Genomic DNA, 19,270 nt, shown 5'->3' on the forward strand with positions numbered 1-19,270 from the left:
AACTTTATTTAGCTCGTTAATTTTCTTATCTCTTAAATTTATCATCTTTCTTTGACCCAATTTCTCCATTTCTTCTTGGGAATGGAGTGTATAACTTAGTCTAGTGTCTATATTTTCCATCATTTTCTTTGCCAGGGCTAAACCTCTCTTTCAGAACTTGTGTTTCGTTTTACATTCTCACGTCCCCGATATTTGAAGTATTGAAATCAATCAACTTGTCGGATCGCTCATCGCATGAAAATCCGACCTTCGAAATATTCACATGGAATCACTAATCTGTGCATCAGATTGTTCGTCACCAACACTATTTCAACTTTCAACACAGCAAGTTTTTTTAAATAGTGTTTTCAGATTTGCGATTGCATTTACAAAATAAGATTTTGCGCGTATGCCTTTAGTAATTCAAAGAATCAATTATTTTACTATATCGTCATGAATTTGGATTTTCATTTTTGCATTAAGAAATCTTCATAGACGGTAAATATTATGGTCAAACTCTAAAACATAATTACAAAATGGATAATAAAGAAAACAAGGTAATTATAATACTGCTATCATACTTTTCAGTACAAGTTCTTGTTTTTTTCACGGACAGAAATGAATACTGGTTATCGTTATTCACGTATTCAATTTAAGTTTCCTTTTTGAGTAGATATTTGAAACTTATCAGGAATTTCCTGTTATACCACATTGTACACCATATCACTACTTCTATATCTGTGTCTGATTTCAGGGTCTTGATGAAGAGAAATCCAATAAGCGGAGTCCTTTTGATGATTTATCTAGGGATGAATTGATTGCAAAGTGTAAGGGGCTTTTAGTTTTAGCCCAAAGAGCAAAGCAAGCAAAATCAGGTAACTAACTTTAACTTAATGGATAGAAATCTTCACTAGACATTTGCTTTTATGAACTAGTAAACTGTGGAATCGACTCCCCACCAGGTCTTCCCTGGGAGATAGGACCTCCAACTGAAATGGAGAACTCTATGACCTGCGATTGACTACCCTTTTTGGGAGTACTGTAGGCTTGTTTGCCCCCTATTCTATAAAAAAAGGTTCCAGACATGAAAACTGCAAACATTGTTGTAATTTTTTTAATGAAGAGTAGTTTATGTCTTGTGCACCTGTGAATGAAAAATATTATTTGTCTGAGAATTTAACTTTGAAAATTTTTATTAAATAAATTACTTGTTTATTGAAAATATTGATATATGTAATTCACATTTATTTTATTATATTACAGATTATCAATTAGAGGTAGATAAATATAAAAATCAAACGGCAGAATGGGATAATGAGAAAAAAGGTTTGTTAACTTCTATAAAGACTCTGCAGGAACTTGTGGATTCACTTACTGAGCAAAAGTTAACTTACATAACAGAAATAGATAAAGTGCAAAATAAATTTAAAATCATTGAAGATAAATGCTGCAACTATGAAGAAGCAGTAAAAAAATATAAAGATGATATATTAGAAAGGGATCAACAACTTGCCACATCTTTACAAAAAATATCAGACCTAGACAGTGAAATAATATCCTTTAGAAGACAAAATAATAGACTTATGGAAGAGAATGAACAGCTTATAAATCAGATGACTGAGTTAGAAGCGAGTACTTCAGAATTTAATAAAATAGGTCTGCAACAAAGAGAACAGTTACAAATGCTAGAACAACAAATATGCGAGGGTAGGTTGCACAATTACAAGGTTTATGTGTTTGTATGACATTTTTTTAAACAATTTACATTTTCAGATAGTACTTACAGTATCAAAATCGATAAATTAAGCAAGACAATTAAAGAATTGGAAAGTGACTTAGAGAAGACTAAAAAAGAATTACTTGATAAAGATGCCGAGACAAAAATAAAATTAGATGAAATAAATACGTTATATGAAACAGAAAAAACTAAAAAAGATAAAGCAAATATAAAACTTAAAAGTTATAAAGACAAAATATTAAGATGTGCATCATGTATAAATCAACTTAAAAATGCTAGATACATACTAACAAAAACTATCAAGGAATATTCAGAAAATATACCCAAGTGGCAGGATGAAATTAGAAAAGCTTCACTCCTACTTGATGCACAGATGAATGACTTGAACAAGGAGAATTTATCATTAAAGACAAGAATAGAAAAACTGGAAGAACAACTTCATGAAATTAATACATCCCAAAATAATGTAAAATCACAGAGTTCTGAAGAACTGATATTAGCAAGAAAACAGATCAATGATTTAGAAGCTGTCAACATTAAACTCAAAAAAGATCTAGAACACCTGACATCTACATACGAAGATGTAAAAAATATAACTGAAAATGAGAATAAGGTTCTCAAGGATAATTTAAATTTAAAAATAGCAGAACTAGATAATGTAACAAAGGAATTACAAAACTTACACATATATGCAGAGAGACTTGAGGCAGAAAATGAAAAACATACATCAAATGAAGATAAAAATGCAAATGAAACTCTTATTTTACAAATAAAAGCATTGGAAAGTGAAAAGTCTATTTTGGTCAAAGAAAAATTATCTGCCAAAGATAATGTAATGGAATTGGATAATTTAAATAAATCATTAAATAATGATAAAGCTATGTTGAAAAAAGAATTAGATGGAGTTAAGATAGAATTGGAAAGACTATCTATAGAAAATATTAAGTTCAAGGAAAGTTTTTCGAAGGAAAAAGATCAAGAGTTAAAACAACTTGAAATGAAATTAAACAATGCACAGTCTCAGTATGACAACTTAAAAAAAGAATTTGAAAACTTACAAGATATGAATGGCTTGCTGAGAGAGGAAATAGAGACTCTTAAATTTTCATTAGAGCGGCCAAATGATGATACCGAGAATTTATCAGATGTTAACGCATTGCTTCAAGCTGATCTTGTCAAATTAGAAACCAAGTTGTCAGCATATAAACAAGAAAACGCAACACTTTTAGCAGAACTAAAAGACTGCAGAGGGAAAATGAAAGCATATGACGAAATAGTTGTCGAATATGAAGATTCAAAATCAAAGTTGCTGAGTTATAAAACGGAAAATAATGAATTACTAAATGAAATGAAAGAAATCAATCATGTATTAAAGGAACGAGGAGAGACGATATCAAAATTGCAAAAAGCTGTCTCCGAAATGGAAACCCTAATTGAAACCCTTGAAAAAGAAAAAGATGAAAAGCAAAATGATTTAATGATGAAAATTAATGCATTGGAAAGCAATTTAAAAAGTGCCGAATTCAATACAAATAAAAGATGTGAAGATAATGAGAAACTTATAATGGAGAGAGATAATGCTGTCGAAACTTTGCAAGAGAAAGAAAGTTATATAGCAAGTTTGGAAAAAGAATTGGAGAGGCTTAAAGCTGCTTCGTGTAATGGTAAATATTTAATACTAAATTATTTCTGTTACTCGTAAACAAGTTTTATTTAGGAATTGATTTTTGTCTTTGAGACACAATTTAACTATTTAAGTAATACTTTGATAAGTAAGATCACAGTCTTGTGGACTACAAGTTTAGATTTTAGACTGTACAGTAAGGAAGGATCAAACGCAAATCTATAGTAATAAAATTAATATATTATTAGGTAACACAAAAGATTAGAACGTGTAGGTACTTTAGACTTTTAAAATCTACTGAGGTTAGGTTAGTAACAAGTCCGTTCCGCACGAAGTCTCGAAATAAAAGTGAGTCAACGCCGGTGTTGCCATGCTTTATCTTCTACAAGATGGCGTTAGTCCGCTAACAATATACTATCGCATTGGTTATTAGCTGTTAGGGTAGTTGTATAAATAAATAAATCATAATTATATTTATAATTAACTGTTATTAAAAATAACTAAAATAAATCATAATAAATCATTGGCGCTACCACTTTTTTAGGTCTGGGCCTCAGATTTATGTATCTGTTTCATGGTCGTTTGTCAATATAGTAGGCAAGTAGGTGAAAAGCCTCCTGTGTCTGACACACTCCGGCGCCTTTTTAGGTCTAAGGCAAGCCGATTTCCTCACGATGTTTTCCTTCACCATTTGAGCGAATGTTAAATGCGCACATAGAAACTCCATAGATGCACAGCCGGGGATCGAACCTACAACCTCTGGAGTGCACGCGGAAGCCACTAGGCCAACATTGCTTTTAAATTAATTACTACATTATAAAATTATGTGTAATTTTTATTACACTTTTGTGTTATCTTCTATTATTGTTAACATATCTTATCTCGTATCGTAAAATTTAAACGATGTAACGACTATAATGACTTTCTTTATAAATTAAATCCGTAATTGCCCTTTTAACTTGAATACTCTTTCATCTCTTTCCGTCAAATTGTGTTTACGCTGTGATGATATGAGACAGAGTACTTTAGTTCAATAAGGGAGAAATTAGTATTGTCTTTTACTAACATAACTTTTACACATTTAAAGAAAAAACTTTTTTCAACGGATTGAAGCTATGAATTATAAACTTATAATTATTTTACATAATTTTAAATTTTTTACAAAATTTTCCCCGACGTTTCGCGTGCTTTACAAATTTAAAATTATGTAAAATAATTAATAATAATACATAGCTTCAATCCGTTAAAGAAGTGTTTTCTTTAAAGGAGAAATTATTTGATTTCCATCTGTACTCTTAAAATTTTATTTACAGCAATGGAGTTACCAAATGAAGACATGTCAACATCGACGATTTCAAAAGCCGAAGAGCATTCGCGAATGAAAGATCTCGATGAAACATTTGAAGACAAGTACATATTTTAATTTTAACATCTCTATATATATAAAATTCTCGTTTCACAATGTTCGTTCTTATACTCCTCCGAAAGTGCTTGACCTCTTCTTATGAATTTTTTTATGCATATTCAGTAAGTCTGAGAATCGGCTACTATCTATCTTTCAAACCCCTAAATGATAAGGGGTGTCGACTCCAAAAATGATTTATTTTTTATTTTTTTAGACAATTTTTTTGTGCTTATTTTTTTATGATACAGCATACAAAAATACATACAACCCTTAGTTTTCATCTACCCTTTACGATCAGCCTCTGTTTTTTATTTGTTAGTTAAGAATTTATATCTTGAACTATAGAGAAAAATCACAGAAAAACCTAAAAAGTTTTCATTCCTGAAAACCAAATAGTCTCTGGGGTAACATAGCAAAATGTTCCACGTTGGTATGTATTAAAAAGGTACGCTAAGTAAAATCACATTAAGGAGAAACGAAGTTCGCGGGGGCAGCTAGTAATTATATAAAAAGGAATTAGTAAACTTATTTGCTATTGCCTTTATTTCGGTATTCCAGAATAGGTTAGGGAAAAGTTTGTACGTTGAGAGTATGAAAAATAAAACGTTTAGTAGTCTGTATTAAACATGGCTAAAAGTGTTTCAGTTAAATATCTTGCAAATAATTTAACGTTGTTGGAGACTGTTTTTAATGGAAAAATAATATATGTTTTTCCATTAAAACAGTATGTTTTCAATTAAATACATAAAATAATGATGTAACACGTAAAAATTTTGACGTTTGTTCTCGTGTTTATTGAAATGAAATGTCATCTGTCATGCGACGCCATCTTGTCTACATTTTGGCGGGTTCTTGAAAAAATAATAATAAATAATCATAACTTTATTCATGACAAATAGTTTGTGACAAAATTTATTTATCGCTAGTCTCGACACTAGGGAGTCTTCAGTTCTCCTTCCCCTTAAGCGGGCCATAGACGGACCGCATGTTGCAGTCAAGACCGACTGCAACATGCGGTCGCCGCACGGCGATCTGCAGTTTCCATACTAAATTCACATTCGCAATACACGGACCGCTCGAGCAGTTCCTGAGCAAACCGCATGTTGCAGTCGGTCTTGACTGCAACATGCGGTCCGTCTATTGCCCGCTTTAGTCCTTTCCAGTTGTCTTTTAAGTCCACTTAGTGTCGTATATTTGTGCTTCTTGATTATTGTCGAATTAGTGGTTTAATGAACTTATATTACATATTGCGTGTTGTTAAAATCGACTTTATAATTTGCTAGGCGCACTCTCACGCTTGGGTATTGTTCCTAGGATCATTAAAGTGCGTGCTCCTATTTCACCATGCCTCCTTCTGATAGAGGACAAATCTTTGTTTTTAATTTATATGATTATTATTAATTACTTAAAATGTCACATGTGACATGGTGTAATGGTTGCAGCTCCTTACAAACATTTTGTAAAACAAAAAAATGGCGATTAAAAAGAGTGGCGGAGAGTTTATTGCCAGTTCTTCTCTCCCGTTCTACGCCCTTGATTTGAGATCTGGCAGTAAATGTATAATTAGAAGCATTAATATGTATTTCTTTACTGACAAGTCATAAGTGTACATTATGTTACCTATGTGATTAAATGATTTTATTTTTTATTATATAATATTAGTATAGATATTTTTTTACAGATATACAAAACTACGTATATTTGCGCTTAAACTGAAGAAAAAACTAAACGAGACGATTTTACAACTCCAAACATCGGATCAAGAGAATGTTAAATTGAAGAAACTTCTAGATCAATCCAACAAGAGTGTGGACGAAGTGGACTCTAAAGTTGAAGGTTTAGAATTGGAATCAAAAATAAAATCTTTGACATCTGATGTGGAACGTTTAGAAGGTTTGTAAAATTATATAAACGCTAAATTATTTGTTAAGTATGAATTTTGTATGGATACAAAGGAGTGAATCCTCGGACGCATAGGCCAATCTAGTGGAAGAGAGATAGATACGGCGCAAACGTACAACGAGTCATGCGTTTTCGTGCGTGTATCCGGCGTTCATCGATTTATTAAACGCACGTCAAAAACAAAATTACACTAGAACTAAACTAATTTAAAAAAAAATATAAAAAAAGCTTCAAAGAATTTATATTTTATAGTATAGGGGACAAACGGGCAGGAGGCTCTCCTGATGTTAAGTGATACCGCCGCCCATGGACACTCAATGACAGAGGGATCGGGAGTGCGTCGCAAGCCTTTTGAGAATTGGTACGGAAATATTTCAGTGGGTAGTTGGTTCTACATAGTGGAAAAAACTGCATTAAAAACGCTCATAATGTGTAGTGTATAGTGTGTATCATCTTAACTTTAACAAACTTTTTAGCGGATCTGTCTCAAAAAACGGAGCAATTAAAGTCCGAAGTGAATGCGCACGCGTCGACGAAACAGCAATTAGAAAAAGCATTACGCGATGTGAAGAAGAAAAACGTGCTTAGCTTAGAAATGGAAGATTACGAAAAGTCCATGAAGGATTTAACAAATAAGATGGAAGAAAAGAAAAAGAAAATTATTCAGGTGAAGTGAAAATAAATGAAATTTAGTTGGGTTTCATTTTCGTACAATATTTACAAATCATGGTTTTCATATAGGAATGTGTATATTGTCAAAGGGAGCGTTCAAGTATTACGTAACGCAATTTTTGGAGACTGTTGACCCCCCCCCCCATGTAACTCGCCGTAACGTTATTCAGTACCCAAGTACAGTACTGTACCCAAGTTTAGTAAAACGTTTCGTGACCACCTAGTGACTCTTTAGTTACTATTGTGTGGTGTAAGTCGAAAAAAATATTAACAATAACGCGTAATTGAATCCCCGCCCGCATCGTAACGTTTTACAAAAGGACATCCCCACCCTCCCAAAATTCGTTACGTAATACTTGAACGCTTCCAAAGTACCACACACTTTTCTTGGCCGGCGGCTGAAATTGGTACTACCGACGCCATTTTGGTGCTTTCAATAAATAATTATACCAACATCTAATTAAAATCTTACTAAAATGTATTTATTTTTATTCCTTGCATTATTAATTACAATGGCAAAGTTTTATTATCGAACGGTTCTGATTGCAAGGTCTTAAAATATATTATATTAATAGTACAGGTAACAAAACCTATCATATCAGTTGTTCCTAAGTTTGTGTCACATTTATTTAAGCCTATATATACAGGGTGGCCAAAAAGTCGTGGATCAAACGCAAATAGGGGATAGATGAGGTCATCAGCGACAAAAAATTGTTCTACGGGAGGTCTCTAAGGTCAACCCCTGCAGAGTTATGATTTATTTTGGTTTTTATATGAATATTGACTTATTTCATCAAAATCGGTCCAGTCGTTAGAGAGAAGTTCAGTGACATACACACTCACAGAAGAATTATATATATAAAGATATATAATATATAGGCTATATATATAATATATATAATAAAACAATGTATCTATATATACATTGTTTTATTAAGACATTTCAATAGATTATTAAGTTAGCCTTTAACTTCAAATTATTCCCCTTATTATGGTTAATTTTTATTTTTCGGCCAAGAAAAGTATGTGGCTCTGTACGACTCATCTAAACCCCATTTCATCAATGGATCTTTCTCTTTAAGTATTAATAATTGCCCGCAATTATTCTCACCGCTATCCACGGTGATCAACATTATAAATGCTAAAGAGTCCCTTTAATAATTCAGTATTTGTTACTTACTATGCTTGATGTGTTCATTATTTCAGAACATATACAGTATTTTTGTTGTATTTCCTTATATAGATGGAGTCTACAATCGACACCCAAGAAGGTACAATCACAGCAATGAAAACACAAATAAAACTACTCGAAGAACAAATAAAATCCGAAGAAACTGAAAATCGACATCTCAGAGAAGAACTACAACAGGCAATACAAGACAGCAAAGAGAAAGATAACGTTATCAATGCAAAAAGAGAGATAATAGAGAAACTAGTTCAAGATTCCGAAGATGAGAAACGGAGAAATGAAGACGCCCTTCTAGAAATAACAGCTTTGCTGAGTGAAAAGGAGAAAGTTATTATGAACTTGGGAGAAGAAAGAGTCGAGTTGAATAATAAAATGAAGAAGGTAGAGTTCAAGTGTGGAGAATTGGATGAGAAATTGAGGATAACGAATATCGAATTAGCCGATTTAAAAACTGAATATACAAGTTACAAGGTAATTATTATGGTAGCAATAGAATAGCTATAGATATACAGTAAGCAGGGGCGGATTTCTTTAAGGGTTTTTTGGGCTGCAGCCCAAGGCCCCGTGGATTCAAAGAGCCCCCAGTCCCCATTGAAAACAATAGGCGATATTTTAGATTAAAAAACATATCTTAAGTTTAAAAAAAATCCCAATAATAAGGGTTGTATGGCAACGGAATGGCCAACTGCCGATAAAAGAGGAATAACAAAGCTATTATAGCAAATAAAAGATACCAGAGTTTTAAATAATTTTTTAAGCATTTTTAGTTACATTAAATATATATATTTGCTGGTAATTTGTGTTATAATCTGAATGTTTTCGATACATGACTGCGTTATGTAAATAGTTTGTATTAGACCGAGGAATTTCATATAGTTGGGGTTAAGAAATGTATTAAAGAAAAGCTGTGTAAAACGGCTTACTATAAAATCAACGATTATCTAGTTGATAAAAGGGCCTGGGACTAGTGCTAGACACGCTACCTCTAATTAATTTGCGATATTTGTTTTAAAATAAGTGTTGTTTGATGATTTGATATTTTAAAAGAGTACCGAGAGTTTTTTACGCCGGCTTTTTCTCTCGGCCTACACCCTCTGTCTTCTTTGCCGATGAGTAGGAATGCCTACAAATTCAAATTTAATGACGTGGAATAAGTGATACATGTATCTTATGTTCCATAATAAACGACTTTTTGGGTCTATGGCAAGCCGGTTTCCTCACGATGTTTTCCTTTACCGTTTGAGCACACGTGACCTCTCCACCAAGTGTCTGATAAGTTACGAGATTGATTATATTTTCATTAACAGGTGAGAGCCCAAGCAGTGTTGAGACAGAATCAAACAATCGACCACAGCCAAGAAGAACAGCTGAAGGAGGAGACGGCTGCTCTGAAAGCTCAGAATGAAAGCTTGAACACAAAATTGAATACCTTACAGTGAGTGACTTTTACGTAGAGCTTATTTCTGTCTCAAGAATGTGAATTTGATCTCTATAAATATAATAAACACTTTGTTAGAAGGTTTATGGCCGGCCATTTAGTAATGGATACGCTCTTCTGCATCATGTGTGCATTGGTATTGCAATATTGCCCGAGGAGAACAATAAAAAAAAAAATCTATCTAAATTAACTATGATTATAGCAACACATTATTCAAAGAGTTCTTTAAATTCAAAAATCATTTAATCATATAGGTAACACATTGTACACTTATGACTCGTCAGTAAAGAAATACATATTAATGCTTCTGATTTTACATTTACTGCCAGTTCTCAAATCAAGGGCGTAGAACGGAAGAGAAGAACTGGCAATAAACTCTCTGCCACTCTTTTTAATCGCCATGTTTTAGACTTATATATTGGAAATAACTTTTCTTAACTGGTCCTTAATTATCGGCATTTTAACGCGCTTATAACTAACACTATCCAAGCATTAATCCAAACCACACTTTGACAGATGACAATAGTGACATCTTAAAAATTGTTGCCATTTGAAAAAATTAAATCTAATAGTTCAAATACCATCCGTATCACCTCGACGTCCGTCGTTCCATAACTGAGCGTTTTTCAAGGCAGTTTTTGCCCCGCACCACCAGTATGTGGAACCAGCTGGCCACTGAAGTAACTGAACCAAATCGACTTAGGGTCCTTCAAGAAAAGAGCGTACTAATTCTTAAAAGGTCGGCAACGCACTTGCGAGCCTTCTGGCTATGTGAGTGTCTATGGGCGGCGGTATCACTTAATCAGGTGAGCCTCCTGCCCGTTTGCCTCCTATAATATCTTCTTAATATGTATAAATTACGTGTCACGTTGTTTGTCCGCGTTGGACTCCTAAACTACCGAACCGATATCAATCAAATTTGCACACCGTGTGTAGTTTGATCCAACTTAAAAGATAGGATAGCTTACATCTCAATTTATACCCGCAATGTTATTGCAAATTAATTGTTTATTATTTGACACAATTCTAACAGATGGCGCTGTGTTGAAAGTACCAACGTTTCACATAAGCTACAATTGAATGGCATAACCACCAAAAACGCATGGTGGACTGGTGTTCTACTGCTGTTTCCCTTGAATAGTTTACTACTATGTAATATAACAAAAACCTAAGCCACAGCAACGCTTGGCCGAGTACTAGTTACATAAAAAAAAATTGTGAGGTAAAAAAATCTCATTACAGCGATCAGTATGCAGAACAGAGTGCAGAATTGGAAGCAACAAGGAAGCGTGCGGTCGAAGCGGGCGCGGAAGCGTCGCGTGCGCAACAAAGAACTGCGCGACTGCAAAGCGATCTCACCCGTCTCTCACAGCAACTAGAGTCAGAGAGAAGTCAACACAAATTACAGGTATATAATAATTATGGATCACTACATAGTATAAAACAAAGTCTCTTTCTCTGTCCCTATGTATACTTAAATCTTTAAAACTACGCAACGGATTTTGATGCGGTTTTTTTAAATAAATAGAGTGATGGATGAGGAAGGTGTATATGTATAATAGCATCCATTAAATAGTGGATGTTTCTAATCTGATGTCGTAAATACTTAATTTTTGTCCGCTTACATTGCAAACGCAGGCTGAACCCTATGAGATTTATCAAAATAATGTACTAAGTATTGTACACATTTAAAAGGTCTACAGAAAACTTCGCGATGGTATATGTCTATCTCTTATGGATAACCCACAATAACATTATTTATGTTCACAGTTTTTCTGTAGTGTATTTAGTATCAGCATTGCACCCGTGCGAAGCAGGGGCGGGTCGCTAGTTATTTAATAATATTTTATGTCAAAATCTTGACTTGTCAATTAAATTTTGTCTATGTTTGACATGCGACAGCTCGAAGTTTATGATTTTTTGAATTCAATTATAATATAAAAATAAAACCTTTTATTTCAATTTTGACATTTTTAATTGAAACTAATTTAACTTAATTTTTTCTTCAATACCCCAGTTGTAGACTGTATTACAACGAAAAACAATTCTTCTTAGCCATTGAAGTTGATTAACCTAACAATAAATATTAAAACATAAATGATATGTATTTATTTCCTTATTTGTTATTTTTCCAATAGAAAACTTATTATTATAAAAATTAAACTAAAAACATCATAATAAAACAAGACAACATAAAACCTAAACCTTTGTATAACTAATTATAAATAATGCAATTCTTGTGTATTCAGCTAGTGCAACTAAATATATCCGTCTCACAAGCAATAGTGTTTAGGGTGCGCAAAACACGCGTAAATGGTGCTTCTCTGAGTAAATTAGTACGCGCTCGAGGCACTGCAAGCAATTGTGACCGCTTACCACGCCGATTGTGATTATTTAGCAGCCCGATAGTGTGTTTCCTCTCTTCTGTTCTTCATTGATTTGAGAACTGGCAGTCTATGTGTAAATCTTTTTCAGATATCAACATTAACGCAATGTTACAAGTCACAAATCACGGATTTGGAGTCGAAACTTCAGAAGGAAAGTGAGAATTTGCGGAAACAGATCGCAATAGTTCAAGAGAGCGTCAAATATGAGGAGGACTTGAAATTTGTACCAGTTAAAGATGACTCCAGTGATGTGGAATTGGATATTAATGTGTCTATGATTCCGAGGGAAGAAGGAGAGGTGAGTCGAAGTCAATGTCAAATCATTTTTTTTTAATATTATGGCAATAGTTTTAACTTTATGCCAGTTTCAAGTAAAAAAACAAAGACATCAAAAGGAAATAAAGGGATAAGCTGGTTAAAAACAAAATATGTACAAACATATTACATCTTAATATTACTATTGATTATGAAAGAAGATAATACATTATAATACAATAAATACATTTATTTTAATTAGACCACATAAAATGGCACCTTTGAACGTCAAATAAAATATAAATATGATTCTAGTTGCCCCTTCCAAAAGGTAGTTTCGTGTGGAGAAGAATGGGGCAAGAAACTCCACACTTTTTAAAATAGGTTTACAATATTTTGTTTACATTAGTTAAATAATTATATGTGAAGACAATGTACTCTTAGAATAAAACTACTATACTAAAAAAGTTAGTATATATTATGTTCCTAACATATTTACAAATATCGAAACCGTAGAAAATTATACATTAAAGAGTAATAAAAATAATATAAAAAACACAATAAAACTGTGTGTGAGATAAAATAAAATAATTACATTTTGTAGTATTATAAATTAACAAAAATATGTAAAAGCAAAAAATCAGCAACCAATTTGATTTTGTCCAGGAACATGTTCTTGGCTTTACGCTTTTGATAGATGTTCAAGTAAAGTTCCATCCCTATTCGCTTATCTCCTTCTCTATCTTTCTTTAAATTTCTTCTGTACAAACATTACCTGTCCACATCGTATCCCTAACTTTCGTACTAACTACTAACTGACGTAATCTTAAATACATAAGTGTTGCTACTAAAAAAGTTCTCCACCGAAAAAGGGACAAATTTGACTTATATAATATAAAAAAATGCCACTTATTTTTTATGTTTTACCTACGAAAAGGTAAATCTAAATATTTACTTACTCAAGTGACCTTATACAAAATTAACAAATATTTTAATCACGAACAATATATTGAATTAACTTTAATCACTTTATTTTGTACTTTAGCTGGCATCGCTGCATACTAATTCCAGGTTTTGTAAACCTTTAAAAAAAATGTATGTTTAGACTCAGATGTTCAGACTCGTATTGAAATTGAAAAATGTGCCTGGCCAAAAAGTTTTGCCATCTCTGACATGTCAAAAAATGATAGCTGTCAGAATTCTATGTAATTAAAAATCAGAGTATAGTACAGGTAGTATACAAGTATTGAAGAGCTTTCTTTGAATTGCTCATTTTCTCATTTATCATGACTTCTTTAAGGGTCAAAAAGCTCTTCCATGCTTTTGCTATTCTTGTGTCGATTTCTTTTATTGTTGCATCGGTCATAGATATTGTCTGACCGAGGTACGAGTATTCTATAATACTGTTATTTATAGTTTATATAGTCACTAAACATAATCTGTAATCTTAATATATATAAATTACGTGTCACGTTGTTTGTCCGCTATGGACTCCGAAATTACTAAACCGATTTCAATCAAATTTTCACATAAGCTACAATTTAATGGCATAACCACCAAAAAGCATGGTGGTCCCCATGACTGCTTCTCCTACCGTTTCCCTTGAATAGTTTACTACTATGTAATATAACAAAACCTTAGCCACAGCAACGCTTGGCCGAGTCTGCTAGTAGATTATAAAATCTTGTCAAATAGGCCCTCCCGTCAGCCTATAAAGGAAAATATCTGAGTGGTTTTGAGCTTATGAATTAAATTATTCTAGGGATCAGAATCTGCGCCATCACCACCGCTGTCGAAGTCCTTCTTAACAGCTGGAAGACGATCCCCCGTACCACTAGACAGGTTGCTGGAGGATGGCGTGACTGAAGACGACACACTTGATACATCATCATTGTCACTCACGCCGGAACAGGAAATTCTTGATCTTAAGCGGAAAGTGTTCACGTTGCAAGAGAGGTATTTGTATTATGTATTTGATAGTTTAAAGGGTATTAATATATCAAAATTTAATAACATATATTTAAAAGGCCGGCAATGCACTCGCGAGCCCTCTGGCATTGAGAGTGTATCACTTAGGTTCAGAGATACTTTATTTCTCAAAGAATTACATTCACTTAGCGAGAAAATTTAGAGTAAGTTAGTTATGTACATCGTGTTATGAAATTATTTGAAAATACACTATATAAAATAAAAATATTAGTTTCTAACAATATGTACCATATTTGGTACAAAAGTGCAGGTAGGTCGCATCGATGTTACAACAGGCATTATGTGACAATGAATAGTAATAATTTCTAAGACGCTCGTTCGCAGACATAAGTGAATGCTAGAATAGCCTTTTTGATGTTTTGTAAATACATTAATAATTATTCCATTAATTCATATTAAACTTTTACGATTGTTACAGACACAGATATAGAATATGGTTGTTTTTGTTATTTTATAGGTATGTTGTTAATTATATGTACTTTTAAAAGTTTTTTAAATTTGTAAAAAGGTTTTATTTAAGTTTTAACATACGGTGAGCCTCCTGTCCGTTCTATAAAACAAAAATATATAGTATTTATTCTTTCGAAGTTCCAACGGAACAATCGCTTTCAATTCTGATTACATCGACTCTAATATTATGAAGAGGAGAGATTTGTTTGTTGACATTGAATAGGCTCCAAAACTATTGGACTGGAATAATAAAGCCCTATTCAGATTATTTATATTGAATGTAGAAATCTATATTAATATTATAAAGAGGAAAGATTTGTATGTAAGTATGTTTGTAACTAAATTGGCTCTAAAAGTACTGGACCGATTTTAAAAATTCTTTCACCATTTGAATGCTACATTATCACGGATTAATATGGCTATTTTAATTGCAAGAAAACAATAAGGATCCCTACTAAAACTACATTAATATTAAGGTGTAAAAAAGAGCCTATAAAATATCTTTCGCATGCGTAAACTATTACAAAAAAAATGTTCCACAACATTAAAGAACATATCAATATCTACAAAAAATGTTTAAAAAATAAATGTCCATCCGTGCGAAGCCGGGTCAGGCCGCTAGTAATGGATAAATAAGTATTAAATGGCAATGAAAGCGTGCACGTGCATAGACGTGCACGCTTGCGGTTCCTATATAATCACGTGTAAATTTTATTTATTTTTTTAATTCCAGGGTAAAACACGTGACAGTATTGCTCTCGGAATCTGAAAGGGAGTGTGCTCGTATGGTTCAGCTAAGTGAGCTTTTGAAGGCGGAGCTTCGACGCGTACGCGGCGCAACGCAACACGCACACAACACCGAATATATGAAGAATGTGACCCTTAAAGTAAGATTTATTTTTTTATTTTTTTATAGAACGGGTACTCTCAATGCCAGAGGGCTCGCGAGTGCGTTGCCGGCCTTTTAAGAATAGGTACGCTCTTTTCTTGAAGGAATTTAATATTGTCTTTTTCAGAAGCTCTTTAGTTTATCTTCTTTTTCTTTAAGTGGCCAACCTCCAGTAATGGAGAGGCATTACTGGAGGTTGGCCGTCAGTATCTTGAAGCGTGTCTTGTCCTGTGCCAGTTATTAGTTTTAATAAGTCCTAAATCCCGAGAAAAGCAGATAAGGGAGCGTTCAAGTATTACGTAACGAATTTTGGAAGGGGGGGGGGCATTTTGTAAAACGTTACGATGCGGGGCGGGGATTGAATTACACGTTATTGTTAATTTTATTTTCGACTTACACCACATAATGGTAACTGAAGAGTCACTAGGTGGTCACGAAACGTTTTACTGTACTTGGGTACAGTACTGTACTTGGGTGCTGAAAAACGTTACGGCGAGTTACATGGGGGAGGGGGGGTCAATAATCTCCAAAAATTGCGTTACGTAATACTTGAACGCTCCCTAACTGTTATTAGAGAAATAAAAGGTTGGTTTCGAGTCGATAAATATTTGACAGTTTCAATGTCTCTGGGTTCTTGAGTAAAGTAAAGTAAAAAATCATTTAATCATATAGGTAACATAATGTACACTTATGACTTGTCAGTAAAGAAATACATATTAATGCTTCTAATTTTACATTTACTGCCAGTTCTCAAATCAAGGGCGTAGAACGGAAGAGAAGAATGGCAATAAACTCTCCGTCACTGTTTTTAATCGCCATTTTTTTTACACAACGTTTGTAAGGAGCTGCAGCCATTACACCATGTTCCACATGACATCTTAATTAATAATAATATAATAAATTAAAAACAAATACTTGTCCTCTATCAGCAGGAGGCATGGTGAAATAGGAGCACGCGCTTACATTCTCGTTATATATGTTATTTGACGACTCATTGGTCTAGTGGTTAGTACCCCTGACTGCTAATCCATGGGTCCCGGGTTCGATCCCCGGCTGAGACGAACATCGATGTGATGAGCATTTGGTGTTGTGCTTAGGTCTTGGGTGTTTAAATATGTATTTATATGTCTATTTATAATATGTATGTATATCCGTTGCCTAGTACCCATAACACAAGCTTCACCAGCTTAGCATGGAACTAGGTCAATTGGTGTGAATTGTTTTTAAAAAATTAATATACATATATGTTATAGTGCAGTTTTCTCTCGAAGGTTTGCGATCATCATGGCTACTTGTTTTTGGATTCCACGCTCAATACTTTGACCAAACAAAAATACATAGACTTTTGGTTTTTATTTAAAATATGTATTTTTTATCGAATTCTAGTTCCTAACACTGCCCCCTGGCGATGAAAGGTTTCGCCTCGTTCCAGTCTTACAGAAAATCTTGACACTTTCATCCGAGGAGACGCAGAAAATACAAGCTCTAGCTAAAGGTATGGTATCTCTGATAAATTCTTAGTTTGTCTTTGGTTTTGTTAAATGTCATTTTTTTTAAATACTGATGACCATGGACATAGTGAATCTTTTTTTTTTAATTTCGAATAGGTTAAATGTTTTTGTAGTGAACACTCAAAAGTACAATCACTAACATACGTAATGGAAAAAACTAACTTTTAAAAAATATTTAACATAATTTGGTCCCACTACTTTTATCTCGGAAATTTTGTCATACCAGCAAGTACACTCATGGCTGGATCTTTGTCTAAAATCACATGTAATCATGATTTATTTCTTCAAATATATCTGCAAAATAGCTTTTCCCTTTTAGCCATCCAATGGAATTTTTTATAGGAGACCCTGAAAAATGGCATTAGGTGAGGCTTTTGCCCGTTTTTAAAAAAAAAAATGTTAAGTGATGATGGACACACACATTGCCAGAAATCTCGCAAGTGCGTTGCCAGCCTATTATAAAAAGTAAACAAATAGATAATAGACCTTTTGTTTTTTAAAAACGGGCAAAAGCCTCATTAAGTGAAAATGGACACACACGTTTCCAGAAGTCTCGCAAGTGCGTTGCCGGCCTATCAGTCAGCTCACTCAACGAATAACAAACATCAAATGTAACTTTTAGTTCTCGTTGACTGGTAAAAGAGTCGGAAATGTTTTCTCACGAACGAAATGACAATGTACCTATTATGGGTCTCGTATGTCAAACACATAGAGCTATTGGTTCTCATGGGTTGTGGGTTTTTTACATGAATATTTCTTTTTACAGGTTTGGATCCGAATCCAAGCAAAGGCTGGGGCAGTTACCTACCTTGGCCCGGTGGTAAATGAGCGGAAACATTCCTGAAGCTAACATTATCAGTGATGATGCAACGTTAATTTGACAATTGACATTAATATGTGAAATGATTGCTTTGAATAAAAGGATTTATTTTTGTATTATTTAATGTATTCATTGATATCAAATTGTATTTATTATCTTAATATAATAATTGCCTTGTTTCGATGTTATTTTTTAGAATTATTCCCAGTGTCTTAAAATATTGTAATCTTATTTGATTTTACCATTTTTTGCGCTAGTTTAGAAGTTCAGGAAACTAGTACTAAGTATAAAATTGTAATTTATAATGTTTATAAATAAAAATGGATGAGGTACTTTTATTTAACATTTACAAACTTTATTTTTATCCCCTTGTTTTGATATCCTTTAAATTGCTTTTGAATGGCATAAATGCGTCACACAGTCCCCAATAAATGAGTACAGATCTGTTTACCCAAGAGAAAAGAAATCTATAACTCAAATTTTCATTTAGAGTTTCGATAGAGAGTGTTGAAGCGTGAATAACGATACTCGAATAATATTATTTTTTAAGGAGGATATAAATTATTGTTTTTTTATTATTCTGTATGATTGGTTTCGTATACATATGAAATATTCTTGCGGAAGATACCGAAGGCGATGTGGCAACTTCGTCTCCGTAAGACAAAAATATATAAACTTCACATCTTTCTCTACGCATAAATTCGAACCAGAATCGGCTTCGGCATGAAATTATAGCAGGAAGAAAAAGTTATGCATATGGTTTTTCTTATAGAAACCATTTCTTAACAAAGCAATTTAAATATATGTTACAAATTATAAGGATTCCCTTTCTATTATTCTAATTTAAAATATCGTCAAAGAATGGTGAGCTAACTATATATACAACCTCTTTTGTAATTCTTTAGCTACATACTCTTTGGTTGCAATATGGATAGATAAAAAATAAAACTGACATATCCGTGCATTTGGCGCTTTTCTTATAGCTATTTCTTTTAATAAACTAATTTATACTACCACATTAA

At 33.1% G+C, this 19,270-nt stretch overlaps 1 protein-coding gene across 1 annotated transcript; it reads left to right on the forward strand.

The window, feature by feature from the left end:
* The first annotated feature begins 272 nt into the window (after positions 1–272).
* On the forward strand, positions 273–18,593 carry LOC125061742 (GRIP and coiled-coil domain-containing protein 2-like). Its single transcript, XM_047667324.1, has 15 exons — positions 273–536; positions 734–854; positions 1,243–1,686; positions 1,753–3,381; positions 4,655–4,751; positions 6,428–6,639; positions 7,125–7,315; positions 8,564–8,980; positions 9,817–9,944; positions 11,190–11,355; positions 12,423–12,632; positions 14,352–14,545; positions 15,762–15,915; positions 17,304–17,412; positions 18,195–18,593. The coding sequence occupies exons 1-15, from the start codon at positions 516–518 to the stop codon at positions 18,254–18,256; spliced, it is 4,155 nt and encodes a 1,384-aa protein (XP_047523280.1). The 5' UTR covers positions 273–515; the 3' UTR covers positions 18,257–18,593.
* The last annotated feature ends 677 nt before the right edge of the window (positions 18,594–19,270 follow it).

This window comes from Pieris napi, chromosome 24, assembly GCF_905475465.1.
Source record: "Pieris napi chromosome 24, ilPieNapi1.2, whole genome shotgun sequence".
Taxonomy (NCBI): Eukaryota; Metazoa; Arthropoda; class Insecta; order Lepidoptera; family Pieridae; genus Pieris; species Pieris napi.

Coding starts and splice junctions, on each gene's coding strand:
- LOC125061742 (XM_047667324.1), top strand. CDS start 516: ATGGATAATAAAGAAAACAAG. Junction 11,356..12,422: donor GAAGTCAACACAAATTACAG/GTATATAATAAT, acceptor AATCTTTTTCAG/ATATCAACATTAACGCAATG. Junction 12,633..14,351: donor TTCCGAGGGAAGAAGGAGAG/GTGAGTCGAAGT, acceptor AAATTATTCTAG/GGATCAGAATCTGCGCCATC.